The sequence below is a fragment of the Heteronotia binoei genome, chromosome 6, assembly GCF_032191835.1.
Source record: "Heteronotia binoei isolate CCM8104 ecotype False Entrance Well chromosome 6, APGP_CSIRO_Hbin_v1, whole genome shotgun sequence".
In the NCBI taxonomy this organism is placed as follows: domain Eukaryota; kingdom Metazoa; phylum Chordata; class Lepidosauria; order Squamata; family Gekkonidae; genus Heteronotia; species Heteronotia binoei.
Genome location: NC_083228.1, coordinates 141723359 through 141743257, shown reverse-complemented (window position 1 = coordinate 141743257; position 19899 = coordinate 141723359). Strand labels below are relative to the sequence as shown.

The 19899-nt window shown below is 48.3% G+C and overlaps 1 protein-coding gene across 1 annotated transcript in view; it reads left to right on the top strand.

Annotated features, from left to right (window-relative positions):
- Positions 1-19899, top strand: part of ARMC9 (armadillo repeat containing 9) — a 231135-nt gene that overhangs the window by 82354 nt on the left and 128882 nt on the right. Inside the window, exons 10-14 of the mRNA XM_060242830.1 lie at positions 8676-8710; positions 14127-14238; positions 15804-15896; positions 16943-17033; positions 18128-18251. Coding sequence (XP_060098813.1) covers positions 8676-8710; positions 14127-14238; positions 15804-15896; positions 16943-17033; positions 18128-18251 — 455 coding nt within the window. The remainder of the gene's footprint in view (positions 1-8675; positions 8711-14126; positions 14239-15803; positions 15897-16942; positions 17034-18127; positions 18252-19899) is intronic.

Below are 19899 nucleotides of genomic sequence, written 5' to 3'. Positions count from 1 at the left end.
ATCAATGTATTTGTTGTTCAGTCGGACAGTCAAGTCCAACTCTTTCCGACCCCATGGACAAAGTCATGCCTCCTGTCTTCCACCATCCTCCGAAGTCTGCTCAAATTCGTGTTTGTTACATCAGTAACACTGTCCAGCCATCTCATCTTTTGCCGTCTCCTTCCTCTTTTGCCTTCTGCCTTTCCCAGCATCAGGATCTTCTTCAGGGAGTGCTCCATTCTCATTGGGTGGCCAAAGGATTTGAGCTTCAGCTGCAGCATCTTCCAGTGAACAGTCTGGGTTGATTTCCCTTAGGACAGACTGATTGGATCTCCTTGCAGTCCAAGGGACTCTCAAGAGTCTTCTCCAGTGAGGGCTCCCTTCTCATTTGGTGGCCAAAGGATTTGAGCTTCAGCTTCAGCATATGACTTTCCAGGGAACAGCCAGGGTTGGTTTCCTTTAGGACTGACTGCCTGAATCTTCTTGCAGTCCAAGGGACTCTCAAGATTCTTCTCCAGCACCACAGCTCAAAAGCATCTCTTCTTCTGCGCTCGGCCTTCCTTATGGTCCAGCTCTCACAGCCATACATTACTACTGGGAATACCATCACTTTGACTATACGGACTTTTGTTGGCAGGGTGATGTCTCTACTTTTTATTATACCGCCCAGGTTCTCCACAGCTGTCCTCCCAAGGAGTAAACGTCTTTTAATTCCATGGCTACAGTCACCATCTGCAGTGATCAATGAACACAGGGGCATTATGATACCAGCTGATACGTTTTCAATTCCCTTCCTAATAATCCCCAGCATAGTGTTGGCCTCTCCCCCGTTTAACACACTGTGAGCATTATGTGTGATGCACAAGTTTTCTCCCCCCCCCCCGCTTTTTGGGGAGAGGATACAGATTTTCTCAGACCTCCTCTACCCAGCAATCCTCGTCAAGCGGCAGTTCCCGTCCTGCACGTTTGGCAGCCCAGATGGCCATTTGCATTTGGATGGAGCAGCCAAGAGACCGTCCGGACGGTTCCGTTTTGCCTGCAGCTGGTGCATTCTTTGCGGGGAGAGGATATTGTGTTTCTAAGCCTTGGCCATAATCAGAGCCTGGAAGCAGTAACAGACAGACATCCCTTTGGGGGGTTGGGGTGGGGAGACACAGCCCTGGTCCTCTTTGGACCCTTCAAGTCCCCTCCTTAAAAGCGGCGCTAAGAAAGTTTCAGGGTGCCAGGCTGCTTTAAACACTGGTCAACCACTTTTTTCCCTGTGAAGCCCAGTTGGGAGGATTTTGTGGAAGCATATGGGGGGGAGGGGACAATCAAAGCACGTGATGTTAATTGGCTGCAGAATTCAACTCTTGGGAAATGCCATCCTTTTAAAAAAAACCCACCAGAAATTGTTGATGAAGTCGGCGTCCTTTTTTCAGTGCTTTGAAGGTCGATATCCAGAAAAGGGCAACTAGAATGATTAAAGGGCTGGAACACTTTCCCTACGAAGAAAGGTTAAAACGCTTGGGGCTCTTTCGCTTGCAGAAACGTCGACTGCGGGGTGACGTGAGAGAGGTTTACGAGATAATGCATGGGATGGAGAAAGTAGAGAAAGAAGGACTTTTCTCCCTTTCTCACAATACGAGAACTCGTGGGCATTCGATGAAATTGCTGAACAGTCAGGTTAAAACGGATAAAAGGAAGTACTTCTTCACCCCAAGGGTGATTAACATGTGGAATTCACTGCCACAGGAGGTGGTGGCAGCTACAAGCATAGCCACCTTCAAGAGGGGTTTAGATAAAAATACGGAGCAGAGGTCCAGCAGTGGCTATTAGCCACAGTGTGTGTGTGTGTATAGTTTTTAGCCACTGTATGACACTGAGTGTTGGACTGGATGGGCCATTGGCCTGATCCAACATGGCTTCTCTTATGTTCTTATGTGACACAGAGTGTTGAACTAGATGGGCCATTGGCCTGATCCAACATGGCTTCTCTTATGTTCTTCTGTGACACAGAGTGTTGGACTGGAGGGGCCACTGGGCTGATCCAACATGGCTTCTCTTATGTTCTTCTGTGACACAGAGTGTTGGACTGGAGGGGCCACTGGGCTGATCCAACATGGCTTCTCTTATGTTCTTATGTGACACAGAGTGTTGGACTGGATGGGCTGTTGGCCTGATCCAACATGGCTTCTCTTATGTTCTTATGTGCCACAGAGTGGTTGCCAGTCTCCAGGTGGGGCAGAGAACGGGGAAATACAGTTAAGGTTGAGATCCCGGAGAAAACCATGCAATAAATAAATAAATAAAATTACCAATAGATTTATAATTCCGGTTACAAACACACAGTACTGTAGAGAAGTAGTCCCCAACCTTTTTGGCACCAGGGACCGGTTTTATGGAAGACAATTTTTCCCCGGACCGGGGGAGGTGGGATGGTTTCGGAAGGATACAGTCATGCACTTTATTTTGTGGTGGTGGTGGTGACGTGCACAGACTCTTATCTTGGAGAACGGGGTTTGATTCCCCACTCCTCCGTTTGCAGCTGCTGGAATGGCCTTGAGTCAGCCATAGCTCTTGCAGAGTTGTCCTTGAAAGGGCAGCTTCTGGGAGAGCTCTCTCAGCCCCACCCAGCTCATAGTGTGTGTCTGTTGTGGGGGAAGAAGATAAAGGAGATGGTAAGCCACTCTGAGATTCAGAGTGGAGGGCAGGATATAAATCCAGTGTCGTCCTTGTCTTCTTATTACTACATTGTGATATATAATAAAATAATTATGCGACTCACGGCCCGGTTGCTAACAGGCCACGGACCGGGGGTTGGGGACTCCTGCTTTAGAGTTTTTTTCTCTTCTCAAGTGGACTCTTCGATCTGCAACTCTCGAGTTTGATACCTGACCTTACGTTACCTTCACTGTAACTCTATGTATATTTTGTAACCACATCGTTGCAATGAGCTGATATTAAGCTGTCGAATTACTCAATGTTGATGCTATCGTAAACAGAAAAATGCAATCTCGGCACTGCCTTCTGTAACCCTGATTATGTCTGTTCGTAATGTTGCACCAAATTTGCAGCACAGGATCTGGTGCCTCTCCTCAAAACACCCTCCAAGTTTCAAAAGGATTGGAGGAGAGGGGGCGATTCTATGAGGTGCCCCTACCCTTCAGTTTGGTGTAGTGGTTAAGTGTGCGGACTCTTATCTGGGAGAACTGGGTTTGATTCCCCACTCCTCCACTTGCAGCTGCTGGAATGGCCTTGGGTCAGCCATAGCTCTGGCAGAGGTTGTCCTTGAAAGGGCAGCTGCTGTGAGAGCCCTCTCCAGCCCCACCCACCTCACAAGGTGTCTGTTGTGGAGGAGGAAGGGAAAGGAGATTGTGAGCCACTCTGAGACTCTTCGGAGTGGAGGGCGGGATATAAATCCAATATCTTCATCTACCTCACAGGGTGTCTGTTTTGGGGGAGGAAGGTAAAGGAGATTGTGAGCCGCTCTGAGACTCTTCAGAGTGGAGGGCGGGATATAAATCCAATATCTTCATCTACCTCACAGGGTGTCTGTTGTGGGGGAGGAAGGGAAAGGAGATTGTGAGCCGCTCTGAGACTCTTCGGAGTGGAGGGCGGAATATAAATCCAATATCTTCTTCTACCTCACAGGGTGTCTGTTTTGGGGGAGGAAGGGAAAGGAGATTGTGAGCCACTCTGAGACTCTTCAGAGTGGAGGGCGGGATATAAATCCAATATCTTCATCTACCTCACCGGGTGTCTGTTGTGGGGGAGGAAGATAAAGGAGATTGTGAGCCGCTCTTAGACTCTTCGGAGTGGAGGGCGGGATATAAATCCACTATCTTCATCTACCTCACAGGGTGTCTGTTGTGGGGGAGGAAGGGAAAGGAGATTGTGAGCCGCTCTGAGACTCTTCGGAGTGGAGGGCGGGATATAAATCCAATATCTTCATCTACCTCACCGGGTGTCTGTTGTGGGGGAGGAAGATAAAGGAGATTGTGAGCCGCTCTGAGACTCTTAGGAGTGGAGGGCGGGATATAAATCCAATTTCTTCTTCTTCTTCTTCATGATTTCCAGCGGAGGGAAGGTACTTAAAAGGTTTGCGGTCGCTTTAAATGTGACGGCCAGAACTCCCTTTGGAGTTCAGTTATGCTTGTCACAACCTTCCTCCCGGCTCTACCCCCAAAAGTCCCCAAATATTTCTCGAATTGGACCTGGCAACCTTACTTTGAACTACACCGTGAATTGTCACCGCGTGGAAGCCATATTCAAACGCTGACCGAGAGGCACTTCACAACTTCTGCATACCGTTTTGTATCCCCCTTTCTCTCACCCCTGTGCCTTCTTGTTCTTATTATTTTTGTGGGCTTGCAATAAAGTTGCAGTTGGAACAAAGTTTTTAAGAGTAAGAGCAGGCCTCGGATTCAGCAGGAGCTCCCAGGAGTGCAGCTCCTGAACCTTTCTGAGGGTTCCCCCTCCTTCTCCCCACCTTTCTTGTCCATTGAGTAGGAGGTGCAGCTGCATGACAATCCCTGGATGAGCTCCACCACCTATTTTTCTACAAAGCGGCCCCTGAGTAAGACTGCCTGGGCGCAAATCAACGTGATTTCTTTGCGGGGGGGCTTTGGCGGCTTTCGATTGGGCGGCACGTCTCACGGAAACAAAAGGACCTCCAAACCGCTCATCAGCCGGATCTCGGGGGGCGATGAATAAAAATGAGTGAAAGGCCAAATAGGTGTAGGTAGAACTCAATCCCTCTGGAAGGCCTTCCCACTGGGAAAGGTGATCGTCGCCGTTCTATGGGGAGAAGTGTTTAGACTGAAGGCCGGCGGGCTTTTAATAAGCGATTATGTATCATCGCTCGACGATTTAAGCTTTGTATGAAATGAATTCCAAGCGCGGCTTTATGCTTACCCGTCTGTGTGTGCGTGAGAGAGAGAGAGAGAGAGAGAGAGACGTGCTCCTTGTGTTACATAGGATGGCTTTGCAAAGCCTCAAGTGGCTTGGGGTGGGATGCCGTAACCCGATCCTCCCTTCGGCATTTCACGCCTTTTGTCTTTTAAGCCTCGCGGCTGAACAATAAGCCCTGATTATTGAGCCGCACCTGAAAGAATCTGGTTTTACGGAGGGGAGCCGCGACCAGACTCTGAAGGCCTAAAATGGGCAAAGATTTCCTCACAAAGCCGGGTGTGATGATCAGGACAAAAGGACGACAATGAATATTCTGAGACTCAATGGCGCTTGATGACATCATTAGAAGTATGCGCAGAAAAAAAAAATATCCTCCGGGCTCACCTGCAAATAATGCCTTTCGCCGAAAGATCCGTCTTATTAGAAAGCACATCGGAATTTCTGGTGACTTTAAAAGAACAAGAGGCCCAGTAGTACCTTGAAAGGTTAACATTTGTGGCAGGGTATGAACTTTCGTGAATCACCTCGTACTTCTTCAGAACCTCAGTTTTGGGTGACCTAAATTTGAGTGTGTTTAATAGACGCCCGCTCAAAAGGTGGTTCCTGATGTACATCGTGCTCCATCGGTCCCCGACCTTTTTGAGCTTGAATTCTGGCACAAGGTGATGAGTGCAGCCACAAGATCCCCAACGACCAATCGGAAGCTTCCTGGGCGAAAGCTCCACCTGGCCCCGCCCACTTTCCTTGGTACCCCAGTGCCCACGAGCGCTGCATTGGGGATCCCGCGGAGTGGGATTTGGACCTTGTTGTTTATGGGGCTGAGCAGGACTTCGCGTCAGCTCAGTTTCGTGGTTAATATAGAAGGAAGGAAAGGAAAAGGAAAGGTCTGGGGCGACGTTGCTTTCACAACGTTTACATGGCAGACTTTTTTTATGGGGTGGTTTGCCCTTGCCTTCCCCAGTCTTTTACACTTTCTCCCCCGCCCCCCCAGCAAGCTGGGTACTCATTTGACCCACCTCAGAAGGATGGAAGGCTGAGTCAACCTTGGGCCGGCTACCTGAATCCAGCTTCCGTCGGAATCGAACTCAGGTCGCGAGCAGAGAGTTCAGACCACAGTACTGCAATACTGCTGCTTTCCCACTCTGTGTCACGGGGCTGCTAATATAGAAAGAAAGCTAGTCGCAATAAGATGCTTAACACGTCACTGTAGAATGAAGAATGCAGAAATTTAGCGCAAAACCAATACGCAGAATTTTACAATTGCACTATTGGCACAACTCGAATATATCCGAATATCACAGAAGATCCCAAATACAATTTCTGGAAGGCAGCTGCTGTTGCGGACCCCCTCCCCGAGCAGTCTAAATTCAGAAGCGGGTGGTTTCTTTTAACAGCAGTCTTTCGTTACAGAGGGAGATCGTCAGGGCACTGTTTTAAAAGGGAAAAAGTCCGGCAGGAACTCATTTGCGTATTAGGCCACGCCCCCTGACCCCATTGTTTCACGCAGGGCTTTTTGTAGGAAAAAGTCCAACAGGAATCAGTTGTAGGACCTCCTCTTTTGTCACCTCAATCTGACTCAGGTCAGATTGAGGTGACAAAAGAGGAGGTCCTACAACTGATAGACAAAAACTAATAAGTCACCGGGTCCGGATGGCATACATCCGAGAGTTCTGAAAGAACTCAAAATTGAACTTGTAGATCTTCTAACAAAAATCTGTAATCTTTCATTGAAATCTGCCTCTGTTCCTGAGGTGTGGAAGGTAGCAAATGTCACCCCCATCTTTAAAAAGGGTTCCAGAGGAGATCCGGGAAATTACAGGCCAGTCAGTCTGACTTCAATACCGGGAAAGTTGGTAGAAACCATTATCAAGGACAGAATGAGTAGGCACATTGATGAACACGGGTTATTGAGGAAGACTCAGCATGGGTTCTGCAAGGGAAGATCTTGCCTCAGTAACCTGTTACATTTTTTTGAGGGGGTGAACAAACATGTGGACAAAGGAGACCCGATAGATGTTGTTTACCTTGACTTCCAGAAGCTTTTGATAAAGTTCCTCATCAAAGACTCCTTAGAAAGCTTGAGAGTCATGGAGTAAAAGGACAGGTCCTCTTGTGGATCAAAAACTGGCTTAGTAATAGGAAGCAGAGAGTGAGTATAAATGGGCAGTCTTCGCAGTGGAGGACGGTAAGCAGTGGGGTGCCGCAAGGCTTGGTACTGGGTCCCATGCTCTTTAACTTGTTCATAAATGTTTTAGAGTTGGGAGTGAGCTGTGAAGTGGCCAAGTTTGCGGATGACACTAAATTGTTCAGGGTGGTGAGAACCAGAGAGGATTGTGAGGAACTCCAAAGGGATCTGTTGAGGCTGGGTGAGTGGGCGTCAACGTGGCAGATGCGGTTCAGTGTGGCCAAGTGCAAAGTAATGCACATTGGGGCCAAGAATCCCAGCTACAAATACAAGTTGATGGGGTGTGAACTGGCAGAGACTGACCATGAGAGAGATCTTGGGGTCGTGGTAGATAACTCACTGAAAATGTCAAGACTGTGTGCGTTTGCAATAAAAAAGGCCAACGCCATGCTGGGAATTATTAGGAAGGGAATTGAAAACAAATCAGCCAGTATCATAATGCCCCTGTATAAATCGATGGTGCGGTCTCATTTGGAGTACTGTGTGCAGTTCTGGTCGCCGCACCGCAAAAAGGATATTATAGCATTGGAGAAAGTCCAGAAAAGGGCAACTAGAATGATTAAAGGGCTGGAACACTTTTCCTATGAAGAAAGGTTGAAATGCTTGGGACTCTTTAGCTTGGAGAAACGTCGACTGCGGGGTGACATGATAGACGTTTACAAGATAATGGGATGGAGAAGGTAGAGAAAGAAGTACTTTTCTCCCTTTCTCACAATACAAGAACTCGTGGGCATTCGATGAAATTGCTGAGCAGACAGGTTAAAACGGATAAAAGGAAGTACTTCTTCACCCAAAGGGTGATTAACATGTGGAATTCACTGCCACAGGAGGTGGTGGCGGCCACAAGCATAGCCACCTTCAAGAGGGTTTTAGATAAAAATATGGAGCAGAGGTCCATCAGTGGCTATTAGCCACAGTGTGTGTGTATGTATAAATTTGTTTGCCACTGTGTGACACAGAGTGTTGGACTGGATGTGCCATTGGCCTGATCCAACATGGCTTCTCTTATGTTCTTAGGAATTCATTGGCATATTAGTCCACACCCCCTGATGGCAAGCCAGCCGGAACTGCGTTCCTGTGCATTCCTGCTATTTAAAAAAGCTAGTTTAGTTATGATCAGTGTTTCCTCTAAGCTGAGTAAGCGTAAGCTAGCTCCCAGTTTTTTAACCTCCAGCTCGAAATGGCTCCCAGAGCACAATAATTTATGCAGGAGCTCACCACTTTAAGGCCAGCAGCTCACAACTTTAATACCAGTAGCTCACAAAGTAGAATTTTTTGCTCACAAGACCCCACAGCTTAGAGGGAACATTGCGGTGGCAGTTTCCTTACTGATTATCTATCCCGTATCGTAAGCTTAGGTTGCCTGGTGCCCCTTTGGATGGTTTAATCCAGCTGTTTTTTTACTGTTAACATTTCTGAATGCTTGTGACTTTTGAAATTATCAGTGGGTTTTAAGAGAAACCGCGCAATGATCAAGCAGAAGGCTTAAAGTTCTTTAGTGGGGGGTATGTTGGCTGTCTTTTTTTTGCGGGGGGGGGGGGGGCGGGACCCTGTAGTTTGGGTAAGTTTTGGCTAAGTGCTTTGTTCTTTCTTTTCACTCTTCCCCTTCTGAATACAGGCCTCTACAATGTTACGAGCCTCCCTTGCTCCTGCGTAAGTGTTTTCCTTTTTAATTCTCTCAGATTTAGATGTCTTTAAAATGATGGCTCACTTGGATGAATCTCTGTAACTGCGATGTATCTTATATGGCGGACTCTTGGGCTTGGATACTTCTCCCTCCCTCCTCCTTCCTTCCTTCCCCTGAAAGGTTGCCAAACTCCTGATGGGACAACCAAAAATAAAGAGAATCGTGGCAAAAAGGTGAAGAGAGAAAGGCACAAACTACCGTGAAATCCATCCTCAAACCATCAATAAATCAAATAAATAATACAATAATTAGACATATCTTACATATTAAATTCCACACAGTATATAAATTCTTATACAGTCCAAGGAACGGTTGCACCAGAACGCCAGTCCCTCCTTTTTCCTCAACTGAAGGTCGTAGCTCCTTTGGGAAGGTTCCGGTGAAACTGACAATTGTTCAACACAACAAAGCAGTAGACGAGTGTGCCTTTAAGACCAACTAAGTTTTATCCAGAATGGAAGCTTTCGTGTGCTTTTAAGCAGACTTCGTCAGACAAAATGGGAATGGCAAGCAGTGATTCTTAATATAAGTGGGCAGTGTGGAATCATGGGAATGTTTTTAGCAGATTAAATTAATCACAAATAGAGATCTGTGTGTATTGCGGAGAGGGCGGGATATAAATGCTTGCGGAGAGGGCGGGATATAAATGCTTGCGGAGAGGGCGGGATATAAATGCTTGCGGAGAGGGCGGGATATAAATGCTTGCGGAGAGGGCGGGATATAAATGCTTGCGGAGAGGGCGGGATATAAATGCTTGCGGAGAGGGCGGGATATAAATGCAAAGTAATAAATAAATAATAAATAAATAAATATTAGTGTTAGGACAAAGGAAAGGAAAAGGAAAGGTCCCCTGTGCAAGCACCAGTCGTTTCCGACTCTGGGGTGACGTTGCTTTCACAAAGTTTTCACGGCAGACTTTTTACAGGGTGGTTTGCCATTCCCTTCCCCAGTCATCTACACTTTCCCCCCAGCAAGCTGGGGACTCATTTTACCAACCTCAGAAGGACGAAAGGCTGAGTCAACCTTGGGCCGGCTACCTGAATCAGCTTTCGTTGGGATAGAACTCAGGTCGTGAGCAGAGAGTTCAGATCACAGTACTGCAGTACTTCTGCTTTACCACTCTGCGCCACGGGTCCGCTGTTAGAAGAAGATGAAGATACTGGATTTATATCCTGCCCTCCACTCCGAAGAGTCTCAGAGCGGCTCACAATCTCCTTTCCCTTCCTCCCCCACAACAGACACCCTGTGAGGTAGATGAAGATATTGGATTTATATCCCACCCTCCACTCCGAAGAGTCTCAGAGTTGCTCACAATCTCCTTTCCCTTCCTCCCCCACAACAGACACCCTGCGAGGTAGATGAAGATATTGGATTTATATCCCGCCCTCCACTCCAAAGAGTCTCAGAGCGGCTCACAATCTCCTTTCCCTTTCCCCCCCACAACAGACACCCTGTGAGGTAGATGAAGATATTGGATTTATATCCCGCCCTCCACTCCGAAGAGTCTCAGAGGGGCTCACAATCTTCCTCCCCCCCCCACAACAGACACCCTGTGAGGTAGATGAAGATATTGGATTTATATCCCGCCCTCCACTCCGAAGAGTCTCAGAGTGGCTCACTTTTCCCTTTCTCCCCCACAACAGACACCCTGTGAGGTAGATGAAGATATTGGATTTATATCTCGCCCTCCACTCCGAAGAGTCTCAGAGCTGCTCACAATCTCCTTTATCTCCCTCCCCCACAACAGGCACCCTGTGAGGTGGGTGGGGCTGTGAGGGCTCTCACTGCAGCTGCCCTTTCAAGGACAACCTCTGCCAGAGCTATGGCTGACCCAAGGCCATTCCAGCAGGTGCAAGTGGAGGAGTGGGGAATCAAACCCGGTTCTCCCAGATAAGAGTCCGCACACTTCACCACTACACCAAACTGGCTTTAGAAATACTGAACGTGTTGAACAATTGTCGACTTCAGCGGGACCTTCCCAAAGGAGGTACAATCTTCAGTTGCGGGAAAAAAGGAGGGACTGGCGTTCCGGTTCAACCGTTCCTTGAACTGTATAAGAATTGATATACCGTGTGGCATTTAATATATAAGATCTGTCTAATTATTGTATTCTTTATTTGATTTATCGATGGTTCGAGGTTGGGTTTCACGGTAGCGTGTGCCTTTATCTCTTCAAACTCCTGATGGGGCCTGGAGATCTGCCGGAATTATAGCTGATCTCCAGCCAATAAAGATGTTCCCCTGAAGAAAATGGCTGCTTTGGAGGGCGGGCTTTGTGGCATTAGACTCCACTGAGGTCCCCCCTATCCCCGAACGGTCCCTTCCCAGGTTCCACCCCCAAATCTCCGGGAAATTCCCAACCCAGTGTTAGCAGCCGTATTCCCCAAATATATGTATATAATTCTGCGTATTATATAGCTTGTCCTTGCATCCAAACCATGAAGCTAGTTCTTCCCCACCCCGCTCTCCAAAGTAGTATTTCAAAATTTGATTCACTTCTTGATTGGCAGATAGACACACACACACACACACACCGCTTTAAAAGTTACTAAGATGTGAGGGTAGCGTTCTAGCAGGAGCTCCTTTGCATATTAAGCCATACCATACCATACCAAACCTTTAATGGCATAATAGATTCAGATAAAAATACACAGAATATAAAAATTTAAACATTGGAGATAAAATCAAGATAAAACCGAGCTTACAGATGCATTCAAACATGGTCAGAATTAAATTTAAGGATGTCAGCCAGAAATTTTGCCACGGCCTCACTAACCACCCCCTCAGTATCACTCAATAAATAATAACAGGGTGGCAGAATAGACAAATCTGGGGGGAAAGAAAGCTTGCCAAATAAATCTTTGCAGAGGTTATGGTATAAAGAACAATCAAGCAATATATGCTGGATTGAGTCAGGGGTATTTGCTCCACAGGAGCAAAGTCTGTCGGCTAAAGGGACTCGCTGATATCTCCCTTGTAAAACTTTGGAGGGAAACGCGTTTAGTCTAGCCAACATAAATGCCCTGCGATGACTTGGAGTGGTTAGGTCTGATAGATAATTGGGCATTTTGCCACAAAAAGCATAAAGACCTAAGGAAGCTGGAGAGCAAATATAAGGGTCAGTTGGCCATAATTTCGTATCCTCCGATTCCCATAGTCTCGGTTTAATACATCTGAAGATATATGACTCATCAGCGGCATATTAAGCCACACACCCCTGATGTAGCCAGTCCTCCAAGAGCTTACGAGGCTCCTTTTTGTAAGCTCCAGGAGGATTGGCTCCATCAGGTGGGTGTGGCCTAATATTCCAAGACGCTCTTTCTAGAATTCCGTTCCTGCTAAGATGGGAGGAGGAGAGCTGGGAGGAGATTGATCGTCAGCAGCTGACACTGGTGCCTGGAGAGCGATTGATGGGCCGGCTGCTGTCTGTTCAGCTGAGGAACTGGCTGGCAACTCTTCCAGGTGTGTTAACCCTTCCAGCTCCTCCTCCTCAGAGCTCACGGCCCAAGGCCATTCCAGCACTTGCGAGTGGGGGATCCAACCCGGTTCTCCCAGATAAGGGTCTGCGCACTTAACCACTGCACCAAACTGGCTCTCAAGGCTCTCTCTTAAGGAAGTCCACGAAGAACTGCAGATTTATACCCCGCCCTTCTCTCTGAATCGGAATCTCAGAGCGGCTTACAATCTCCTTTTTCTCCTTCCCCCACAACAGACACCCTGTGAGATGGGTGGGGCTGAGAGAGCTCTGCCAGAAGATGCCCTTTCAAGGACAACCTCTGCCAGAGCTACGGCTGACCCAAGGCCGTTCCAGCAGGTGCAAGAGGAGGTGTGGGGAATCAAACCCGGCTCTCCCAGATAAGAGTCCGCACACTTCACCACGACACCCGACTGGAAACCAACACATCAAGGAGAAGACGTGGAGAGGCCTGGAACACTTCTCCTTGACATGCTGGTTTTCTGCAGGGAGGGGAGTTTTTCAACTGAGGAACGTTCGTTCGTATGAACCCTCGGCTGTCCCCTGGATGCAGGTGAACCATCTCAGTAAAGACCAGCCCCCCCCCCCCCCCCCCCGTTTCTGTTCTTATTTAGCGTAATCAGGGCTGGAATTATAGGCGGAGCTCCTTCTCATATTAGGCCACACACCCCCCCCCCCCCCGATGTAGCCAGTCCTCTGAGAGCTTACCAAAAAGAGCCCTGTAAGCTCTCAGAGGGTTGGCTACATCAGGGGTGTGTGGCCTAATATGCAAAGGAGCTCCGCCTAGAATTCCTTACAGGGCTCTTCATACAGGGCCTACTGAAAGCTCCAGGAGGATTGGCTATATCAGGGGTGTGTGGCCTAATATGCAAAGGAGGTCCTGCTAGAATTCCTTACAGGGCTCTCAGTACAGGGCCTACTGGAAGCTCCAGGAGGATTGGCTGCATCAGGGGTGTGTGGCCTAATATGCAAAGGAGGTCCTGCTAGAATTCCTTACAGGGCTCTTCATACAGGGCCTACTGAAAGCTCCAGGAGGATTGGCTACATCAGGGGTGTGTGGCCTGACATGCAAAGGAGCTCCTGCCAGGATTCCACCCCCCCCCCGCCCCCGAGTGTAATAACAAAAATTAGACTATGCTCAGCCTTTCGATGGATTCTTATTCAAGAAAGCTCATGACAAGATTCAGTGAAAGCAATAAAACGAATATGTGGAGGCAGGCCTTTTTTTTTTTGTAGCAGGGACTCCTTTGCATATTAAGCTCCCCTTCCCGATGTAGCCAATCCTCCAAGAGCTTACAGTAAAAGAAAAAGAAGAAGACTGCAGATTTATACCCCGCCCTTTTCTCTGAATCAGTCTCAGAGTGGCTTACAATCTTCTTTATCTTCTCCTCCCCGTAACAGATGCCCTGTGAGGTGGGTGGGACTGAGAGAGCTCTCCCAGAAGCTGCCTTTTCAAGGACAACTCCTGCGATAGCTATGGCTGACCCAAAGCCATTCCAGCAGGTGCTGTAAAGCCCTGCAAGAAGAGCCCTGTAAGTTCTGGGAGGATTGGCTACATCAGGCAGGATGTAGCTAATATTCGAAGGAGCTCCTGCTACAAAAAAAAAGCCCCATGTGGAGGAGAGAGGCCGTGGCTCAGTGGTAGAGCATCTGCCTGGCAAGCAGAAGCTCCCAGGTTCAATCCCCGGCATCTCCAGTTAAAAAGATCAGGCAGTAGGCAATGGGAAAGATCTCTGCCTGACATCCGGGAGAGCCACAGCTGGTCTGAGTAGACCATACTGATTTTGATGGATGCAGTAAAAGGCAGCTTCACGCGTGTTCATGTCTCATCTGACTGACCTTGACTTGTACCAACTCAGGGAGTTTGCTACCTTTGTCACCAGTCTGGCTTTTTGTTCCCCCTGCAGGAAAGTGCAAGAAGTGCCCCTCTTGCCCTCCTTGGACTACGAGAAGCTGAAGAAAGACCTGGTTGACGGGAACGATCGACTGAAAGCCTTCCTGCTGCAGGCCTTGCGCTGGGTGGGTGAGCTGAAGAATATCAGTGTTCTGAGTATCAATGCTCTGTATTCTTGGTGCTTGGGGGGGGCACAGTGGAAGGGCTTCCAGTGTCCTGGCCTCACTGATGGACCTCCTGATGGCACCTGGGTTTCCCCCCCGCCCACTGTGTGACACAGAGTGTTGGACTGGATGGGCCATTGGCCTGATCCAACATGACTTCTCTTACGTGACACAGAGTGTTGGACTGGAGGGGCCATTGGCCTGATCCAACATGGCTTCTCTGATGTTCTTATGTGACACAGAGTGTTGGACTGGATGGGCCACTGGCCTGATCCAACATGGCTTCTCTTATGTTCTTATGTGACACAGAGTGTTGGACTGGAGGGGCCACTGGCCTGATCCAACATGGCTTCTCTTAGGTTCTTATGTCTAGGGCAGTGATGCTGTGTATTCTTGGGGCTTGGGGAGGGGCAACAGTGGGAGGGCTTCTAGTGTCCTGGCTCCACTGATGGACCTCCTAATGACGCATGGGGTTTTTTTGGACACTGCGTGACACAGAGTGTTGGACTGGATGGGCCACTGGCCTGATCCAACATGGCTTCTCTTCTATTCTTATGTGACACAGAGTGTTGGACTGGATGGGCCACTGGCCTGATCCAACATGGCTCCTCTTATGTGACACAGAGTGTTGGACTGGAGGGGCCATTGGCCTTATCCAACATGGCTTCTGTTATGTTCTTATGTGACACAGAGTGTTGGACTGGATGGGCCACTGGCCTGATCCAACATGGCTCCTCTTATGTGACACAGAGTGTTGGACTGGAGGGGCCATTGGCCTTATCCAACATGGCTTCTCTTATGTTCTTATGTGACACAGAGTGTTGGACTGGATGGGCCACTGGCCTGATCCAACATGGCTTCTCTTCTGTTTTTATGTGACACAGAGTGTTGGACTGGATGGGCCACTGGCCTGATCCAACATGGCTCCTCTTATGTGACACAGAGTGTTGGACTGGATGGGCCATTGGCCTTATCCAACATGGCTTCTCTTATGTTCTTATGTGACACAGAGTGTTGGACTGGATGGGCCACTGGCCTGATCCAACATGGCTTCTCTTCTGTTTTTATGTGACACAGAGTGTTGGACTGGAGGGGCCATTGGCCTTATCCAACATGGCTTCTCTTATGTTCTTATGTGACACAGAGTGTTGGACTGGAGGGGCCACTGGCCTGATCCAACATGGCTTCTCTTATGTTCTTATGTGACACAGAGTGTTGGACTGGAGGGGCCACTGGCCTGATCCAACATGGCTTCTCTTATGTTCTTATGTCTAGGGCAGTGATGTTCTGTATTCTTGGGGGTTGGGGAGGGGCAACAGTGGGAGGGCTTCTAGTGTCCTGGCTCCACTGGTGGACCTCCTGATGACGCCTGGGGTTTTTTTGGCCACTGTGTGACACAAAGTGTTGGACTGGATGAGCCATTGGCCTGATCCAACATGTTCTTATGTTTCTAAACTTTGTTTTAAATAATTCCCGTCATGATAGAAGGTCAGCTTGATGGCTTCTCTCCTGTGCTTCTCTTGCAGCGCTTGACTACATCCCACCCTGGTGAGCAGAGGGACACGGTTCTGCAGGCTTACATCAACAATGATCTTCTGGATTGCTACAGCAATGTTCAGGTTAGTCAGGGTAGCTTTCCGGTTTGATACGAACTTATGAAGCTGCCTTATACTGAATCAGACTCTCGGTCCACCAAAGTCAGTATTGTCTACTCAGACTGGCAGCGGCTCTCCAGGCTTTCAAGCGGAGGTTTTTCACGCCTACTTGCCTGAACCCTTTTGAGTTTGAGATGCCGGGGATTGAACCTGGGAACTTCTGCTTACCAAGCAGATGCTCTACCTCTGAGACACCATCCCTCCCCTTACTGGCAGCGGCTCTCCAGGGTCTCAAGCTGAGGTTTTTCACACCTATCTGCCTGGACCCTTTTGAGTTGGAGATGCCAGGGATTGAACCGGAGACCTTCTGCTTACCAAGCAGATGCTCTACCACTGAGCCACCATCCCTCCTAATAAATGAGTTCGACATCCCTGGTCTATTCAGACAGGGCCTACTGTAAGCTCCAGGAGGATTGGCTGCAACAGGGAGGTGTGGCTTAATATGCAAAGGCAGGGGTGGAATTCTAGCAGGAGCTCCTTGATGTATTAGGCCACACCCCCTGATGCAGCCATTCCCCCAAGAGCTTACAGGGCTCTGAGTACAGGGCCTACTGTAAGCTCTAGGAGGATTGGCTACATTGGGGGAGGGGGTGACTTAATATGCCAAGGAGTTTTTGCTACAAAATAAGCCCTGATTATAAACATATAAGCATAGAGAAATGAGCAAATATGGTTTTAGAGTAAACACAGGAATAATAATGGAATCACTCCACCTTTGCTACCGTTGAATAAACCCAGTCCTTGGCAATATCCCAAGGGGAAAGGCATATTTTTGCCTGTTCCTCCAAACCATCAAAATCCTGCTGCTAGGGATAGTTTTGGGCTAGGGAATGGGGAGGGGGGAGGGATTGGCGAAAATTGCCTCCTTTCACCCACAGAAATCTGGACGGCATTCAAGCCGTTCCCTACGGCGCATTTCCTGCGAGTTGAGCGCAAAGTGTGATTTTTGGTTTGAGAGTTCATCGGTCGAAGGGCAGAATCCCCGTCACGTGTGTTTTTGCCTCTCGCAGAGAAGTGTGCTGATGCTGATACAATCAAAGAACGAGGTGGTCCGTCAGTATACAGCCAGGCTGATCAACGCTTTCGCCTCTCTGGCTGAAGGTAAGGGATGCCCTATGGTGGAAATGCCAGTGTTGCTCTCTGCATCAGTACTGGTGTCTAAGTGCTGACAGTTTATTGATTTGGGACTTCTTTTATGCCACCTTTCTACCCCATGAGGTTGCCTAAGGCGGAAAACATGGTAAAACGTTCGAACAATTAAAAATACATTTGTGTTTTAACAATTTATTGATAACATATGGTTACAAATCTTAATTATAAATTTTCAGTACTAACCCATATGGTATTTCAATCCCCCCTCCCTCCAGTGTTGACTTCCCCGAAGTTATAGATTTAAGTTCAATACTAAAGGTACTACTAACTGAACAGAGTTCAATATAAATTTTTCTTTTCTCATTAATGCTAAAAAATTGTCCAATGTCTTTTTACATTCCACTCTTTCTCCATATATCCTTTAAATTTCTTCCACTCCTTTTTGAATATATCTAAATCATAGTCTCTTAGCGTTCTAGTTAGTTTGTCCATCTCACTCCACGATAAAACTTTCATAGTCCAGTCCCATTTCTCTGGTATTTTTTCTTGTTTGAACAATTAAAAATACATTTAAGGCTATAAAGTAATTCGGCAAAACGCACAAGCAACTGCAGAACCAGAAGGAGGGCCAGAAACCATTACTGGGAGGGGTGTGGCATACAGACAGCATATCTGCGAGACCGCCTCTTCCCATACGCCCCCCCTCCCTCCCGTAGAGCTTCATTCTGGTGATCCCTGGCCCAAAAGAAGTCCACCAGGTTTGATTCCCCACTCCTTCGCTTGCAGCTGCTGGAATGGCCTTGGGTCAGCCATGGCTCTTGCAGAGATGTTTTTGAAAGGGCAGCTTCTGTCAGAGCTCTCTCAGCCCCACCTACCTCACAGGTGTCTGTTGTGGGGGAGGGAGGGAAAGGAGATTGTAGGCTGCTCTGAGACTCTGTCCTTGAAAGGGCAGCTGCTGTCAGAGCTCTCTCAGCCCCACGCACCTCACAGGGTGTCTGTTGTTGGGGAGGAAGGGAAAGGAGATTGTGACTACTTTGAGACTCTGAGATTCAGAGTACAGGGCGGGATATAAATCTAATAGCATCATCATCATCTTCTTTCAGGTCGCCTCTACCTTTCACAGAACCTCCGGGTGCTCCGGCTGCTGGAAGAAAGACTGAAAACCGAAGAGAAGGATTCTCTTACCCGAGAGAATGTCCTGGGGGCTCTGCAGAAGCTCAGCCTCAGGTGACGAAAGGACAAAGCACTGGTGTCAGAAGAGAAGGAACGGCAAAGACCGGCTGTGTTGAGTGGGGGGGTGGGGAAGGGAGAGACGAGGTCTTGGTTTTTGAGCGGCTGTCATCAAGCTTTTCCAGAGGTGACGAAATTGCTGAGCTGTCAGGCTAGAATGGATAAAAGGAAGTCCTTCTTCACCCAAAGGGTGATGAACACATGGAATTCACTGCCACAGGAGGTGGTGGCAGCTGCAAGCGTGAACAGCTTCAAGAGGGCATTGGATAAGCATCTGGAGCAGAGGTCCACCAGTGGCTATTAGCCACAGCATGTTGCTGGAACTCTCTGTCTGGGGCAGTAATGCTCTGTATTTTTGGTGCTTGGGTGGGGGGCACAGTGGTAGGGCTTTTAGCCCGACTGGTGGACCTCCTGATGCCATTTGGGGTTTTTTGGCTGCTGTGTGACAAAGAGTGTTGGACTGGATGGGCCATTGGCCTGATCCAACAGGGCTTCTCTTATATTCTTATGTGAAACAGAGTGTTGGACTGGATGGGCCATTGGCCTGATTCAACATGGCTTCTCTTATGTTCTTATGTGACACAGAGTGTTGGACTGGATTGGCCATTGGCCTGATCCAACATGGCTTGTCTTAAGTTCTTATGTGACACAGAGTGTTGGACTGGATTGGCCATTGGCCTGATCCAACATGGCTTCTCTTATGTTCTTATGTGACATAGAGTGTTGGACTGGATGGGCCGTTGGCCTGATCCAACATGGCTTCTCTTATGTTCTTATAGCAGTGTTGCTTAGAGCTAGAGGAGGTGGCCTCAGCAGGACCTTCGGCTGGTGAAGTTCACTGGATTATTTTTGTCAGCTGCCATGAACACATGACGCTGCCTTCCACTGAATCTGACCTGTTTTTGTAGCATGAACTCCTTTGCATGTTAGGCCACACCTCCCTGATGTAGCCAGTCCTCCTGGAGCTTACAGCAGGTCCTGTACTAAGAGCCCTGTAAGCTCTTGGAGGATTGGCTACATCAGGGGTGTGTGGCCTAATATGCAAAGGAATAGATGCTACAAACAGAAGCCCTCGACCTGGTCCACCCTTCTATTTTTAATTTTTAAAAAAATATCTTTCTGTCCCCAAAACAGCTTCCTTGGCATCTATCCTTTTTGTAGCAAGCGCTCAGCTCTGCTGTTTCTAGCTTCCCCGAAAAATGACATTTTTACTCTAAATACGTAGTTCAGTAAACATCTCCAAAGTTACAGAGCATAAGAACATAAGAGAAGCCATGCTGGATCAGGCCAATGGCCCATCCAGCCCAACTCTGTGTCACATCTCTCTTGGCTTGACTTCGCGAACGAAGATTTAAGAAAGGTGCAGTAGTCCATGTCTGCTGCAGGCTCGCTGGTGGCTGACAAGACCAATGCGGGACAGGCAGGTCCGGCCACAGTGGCTGCAGGGAAAAGTCTGATTTGGGGTTGGTGCTGTAGCAGTGCGATTCTTCCTCGATCTCCTTTTGTCCTCAAGACCAGCTATGCGTGCGTTCTCAAAGGAAGAGACAGCCTGGTGGATGGTGTGCCTCCATGCTTTGCGATCTGAGGCTAGGTCAGACCACTGGTGATGGTTGACGCGGCAGGTGCCAAGGGATTTCTTCAAGGA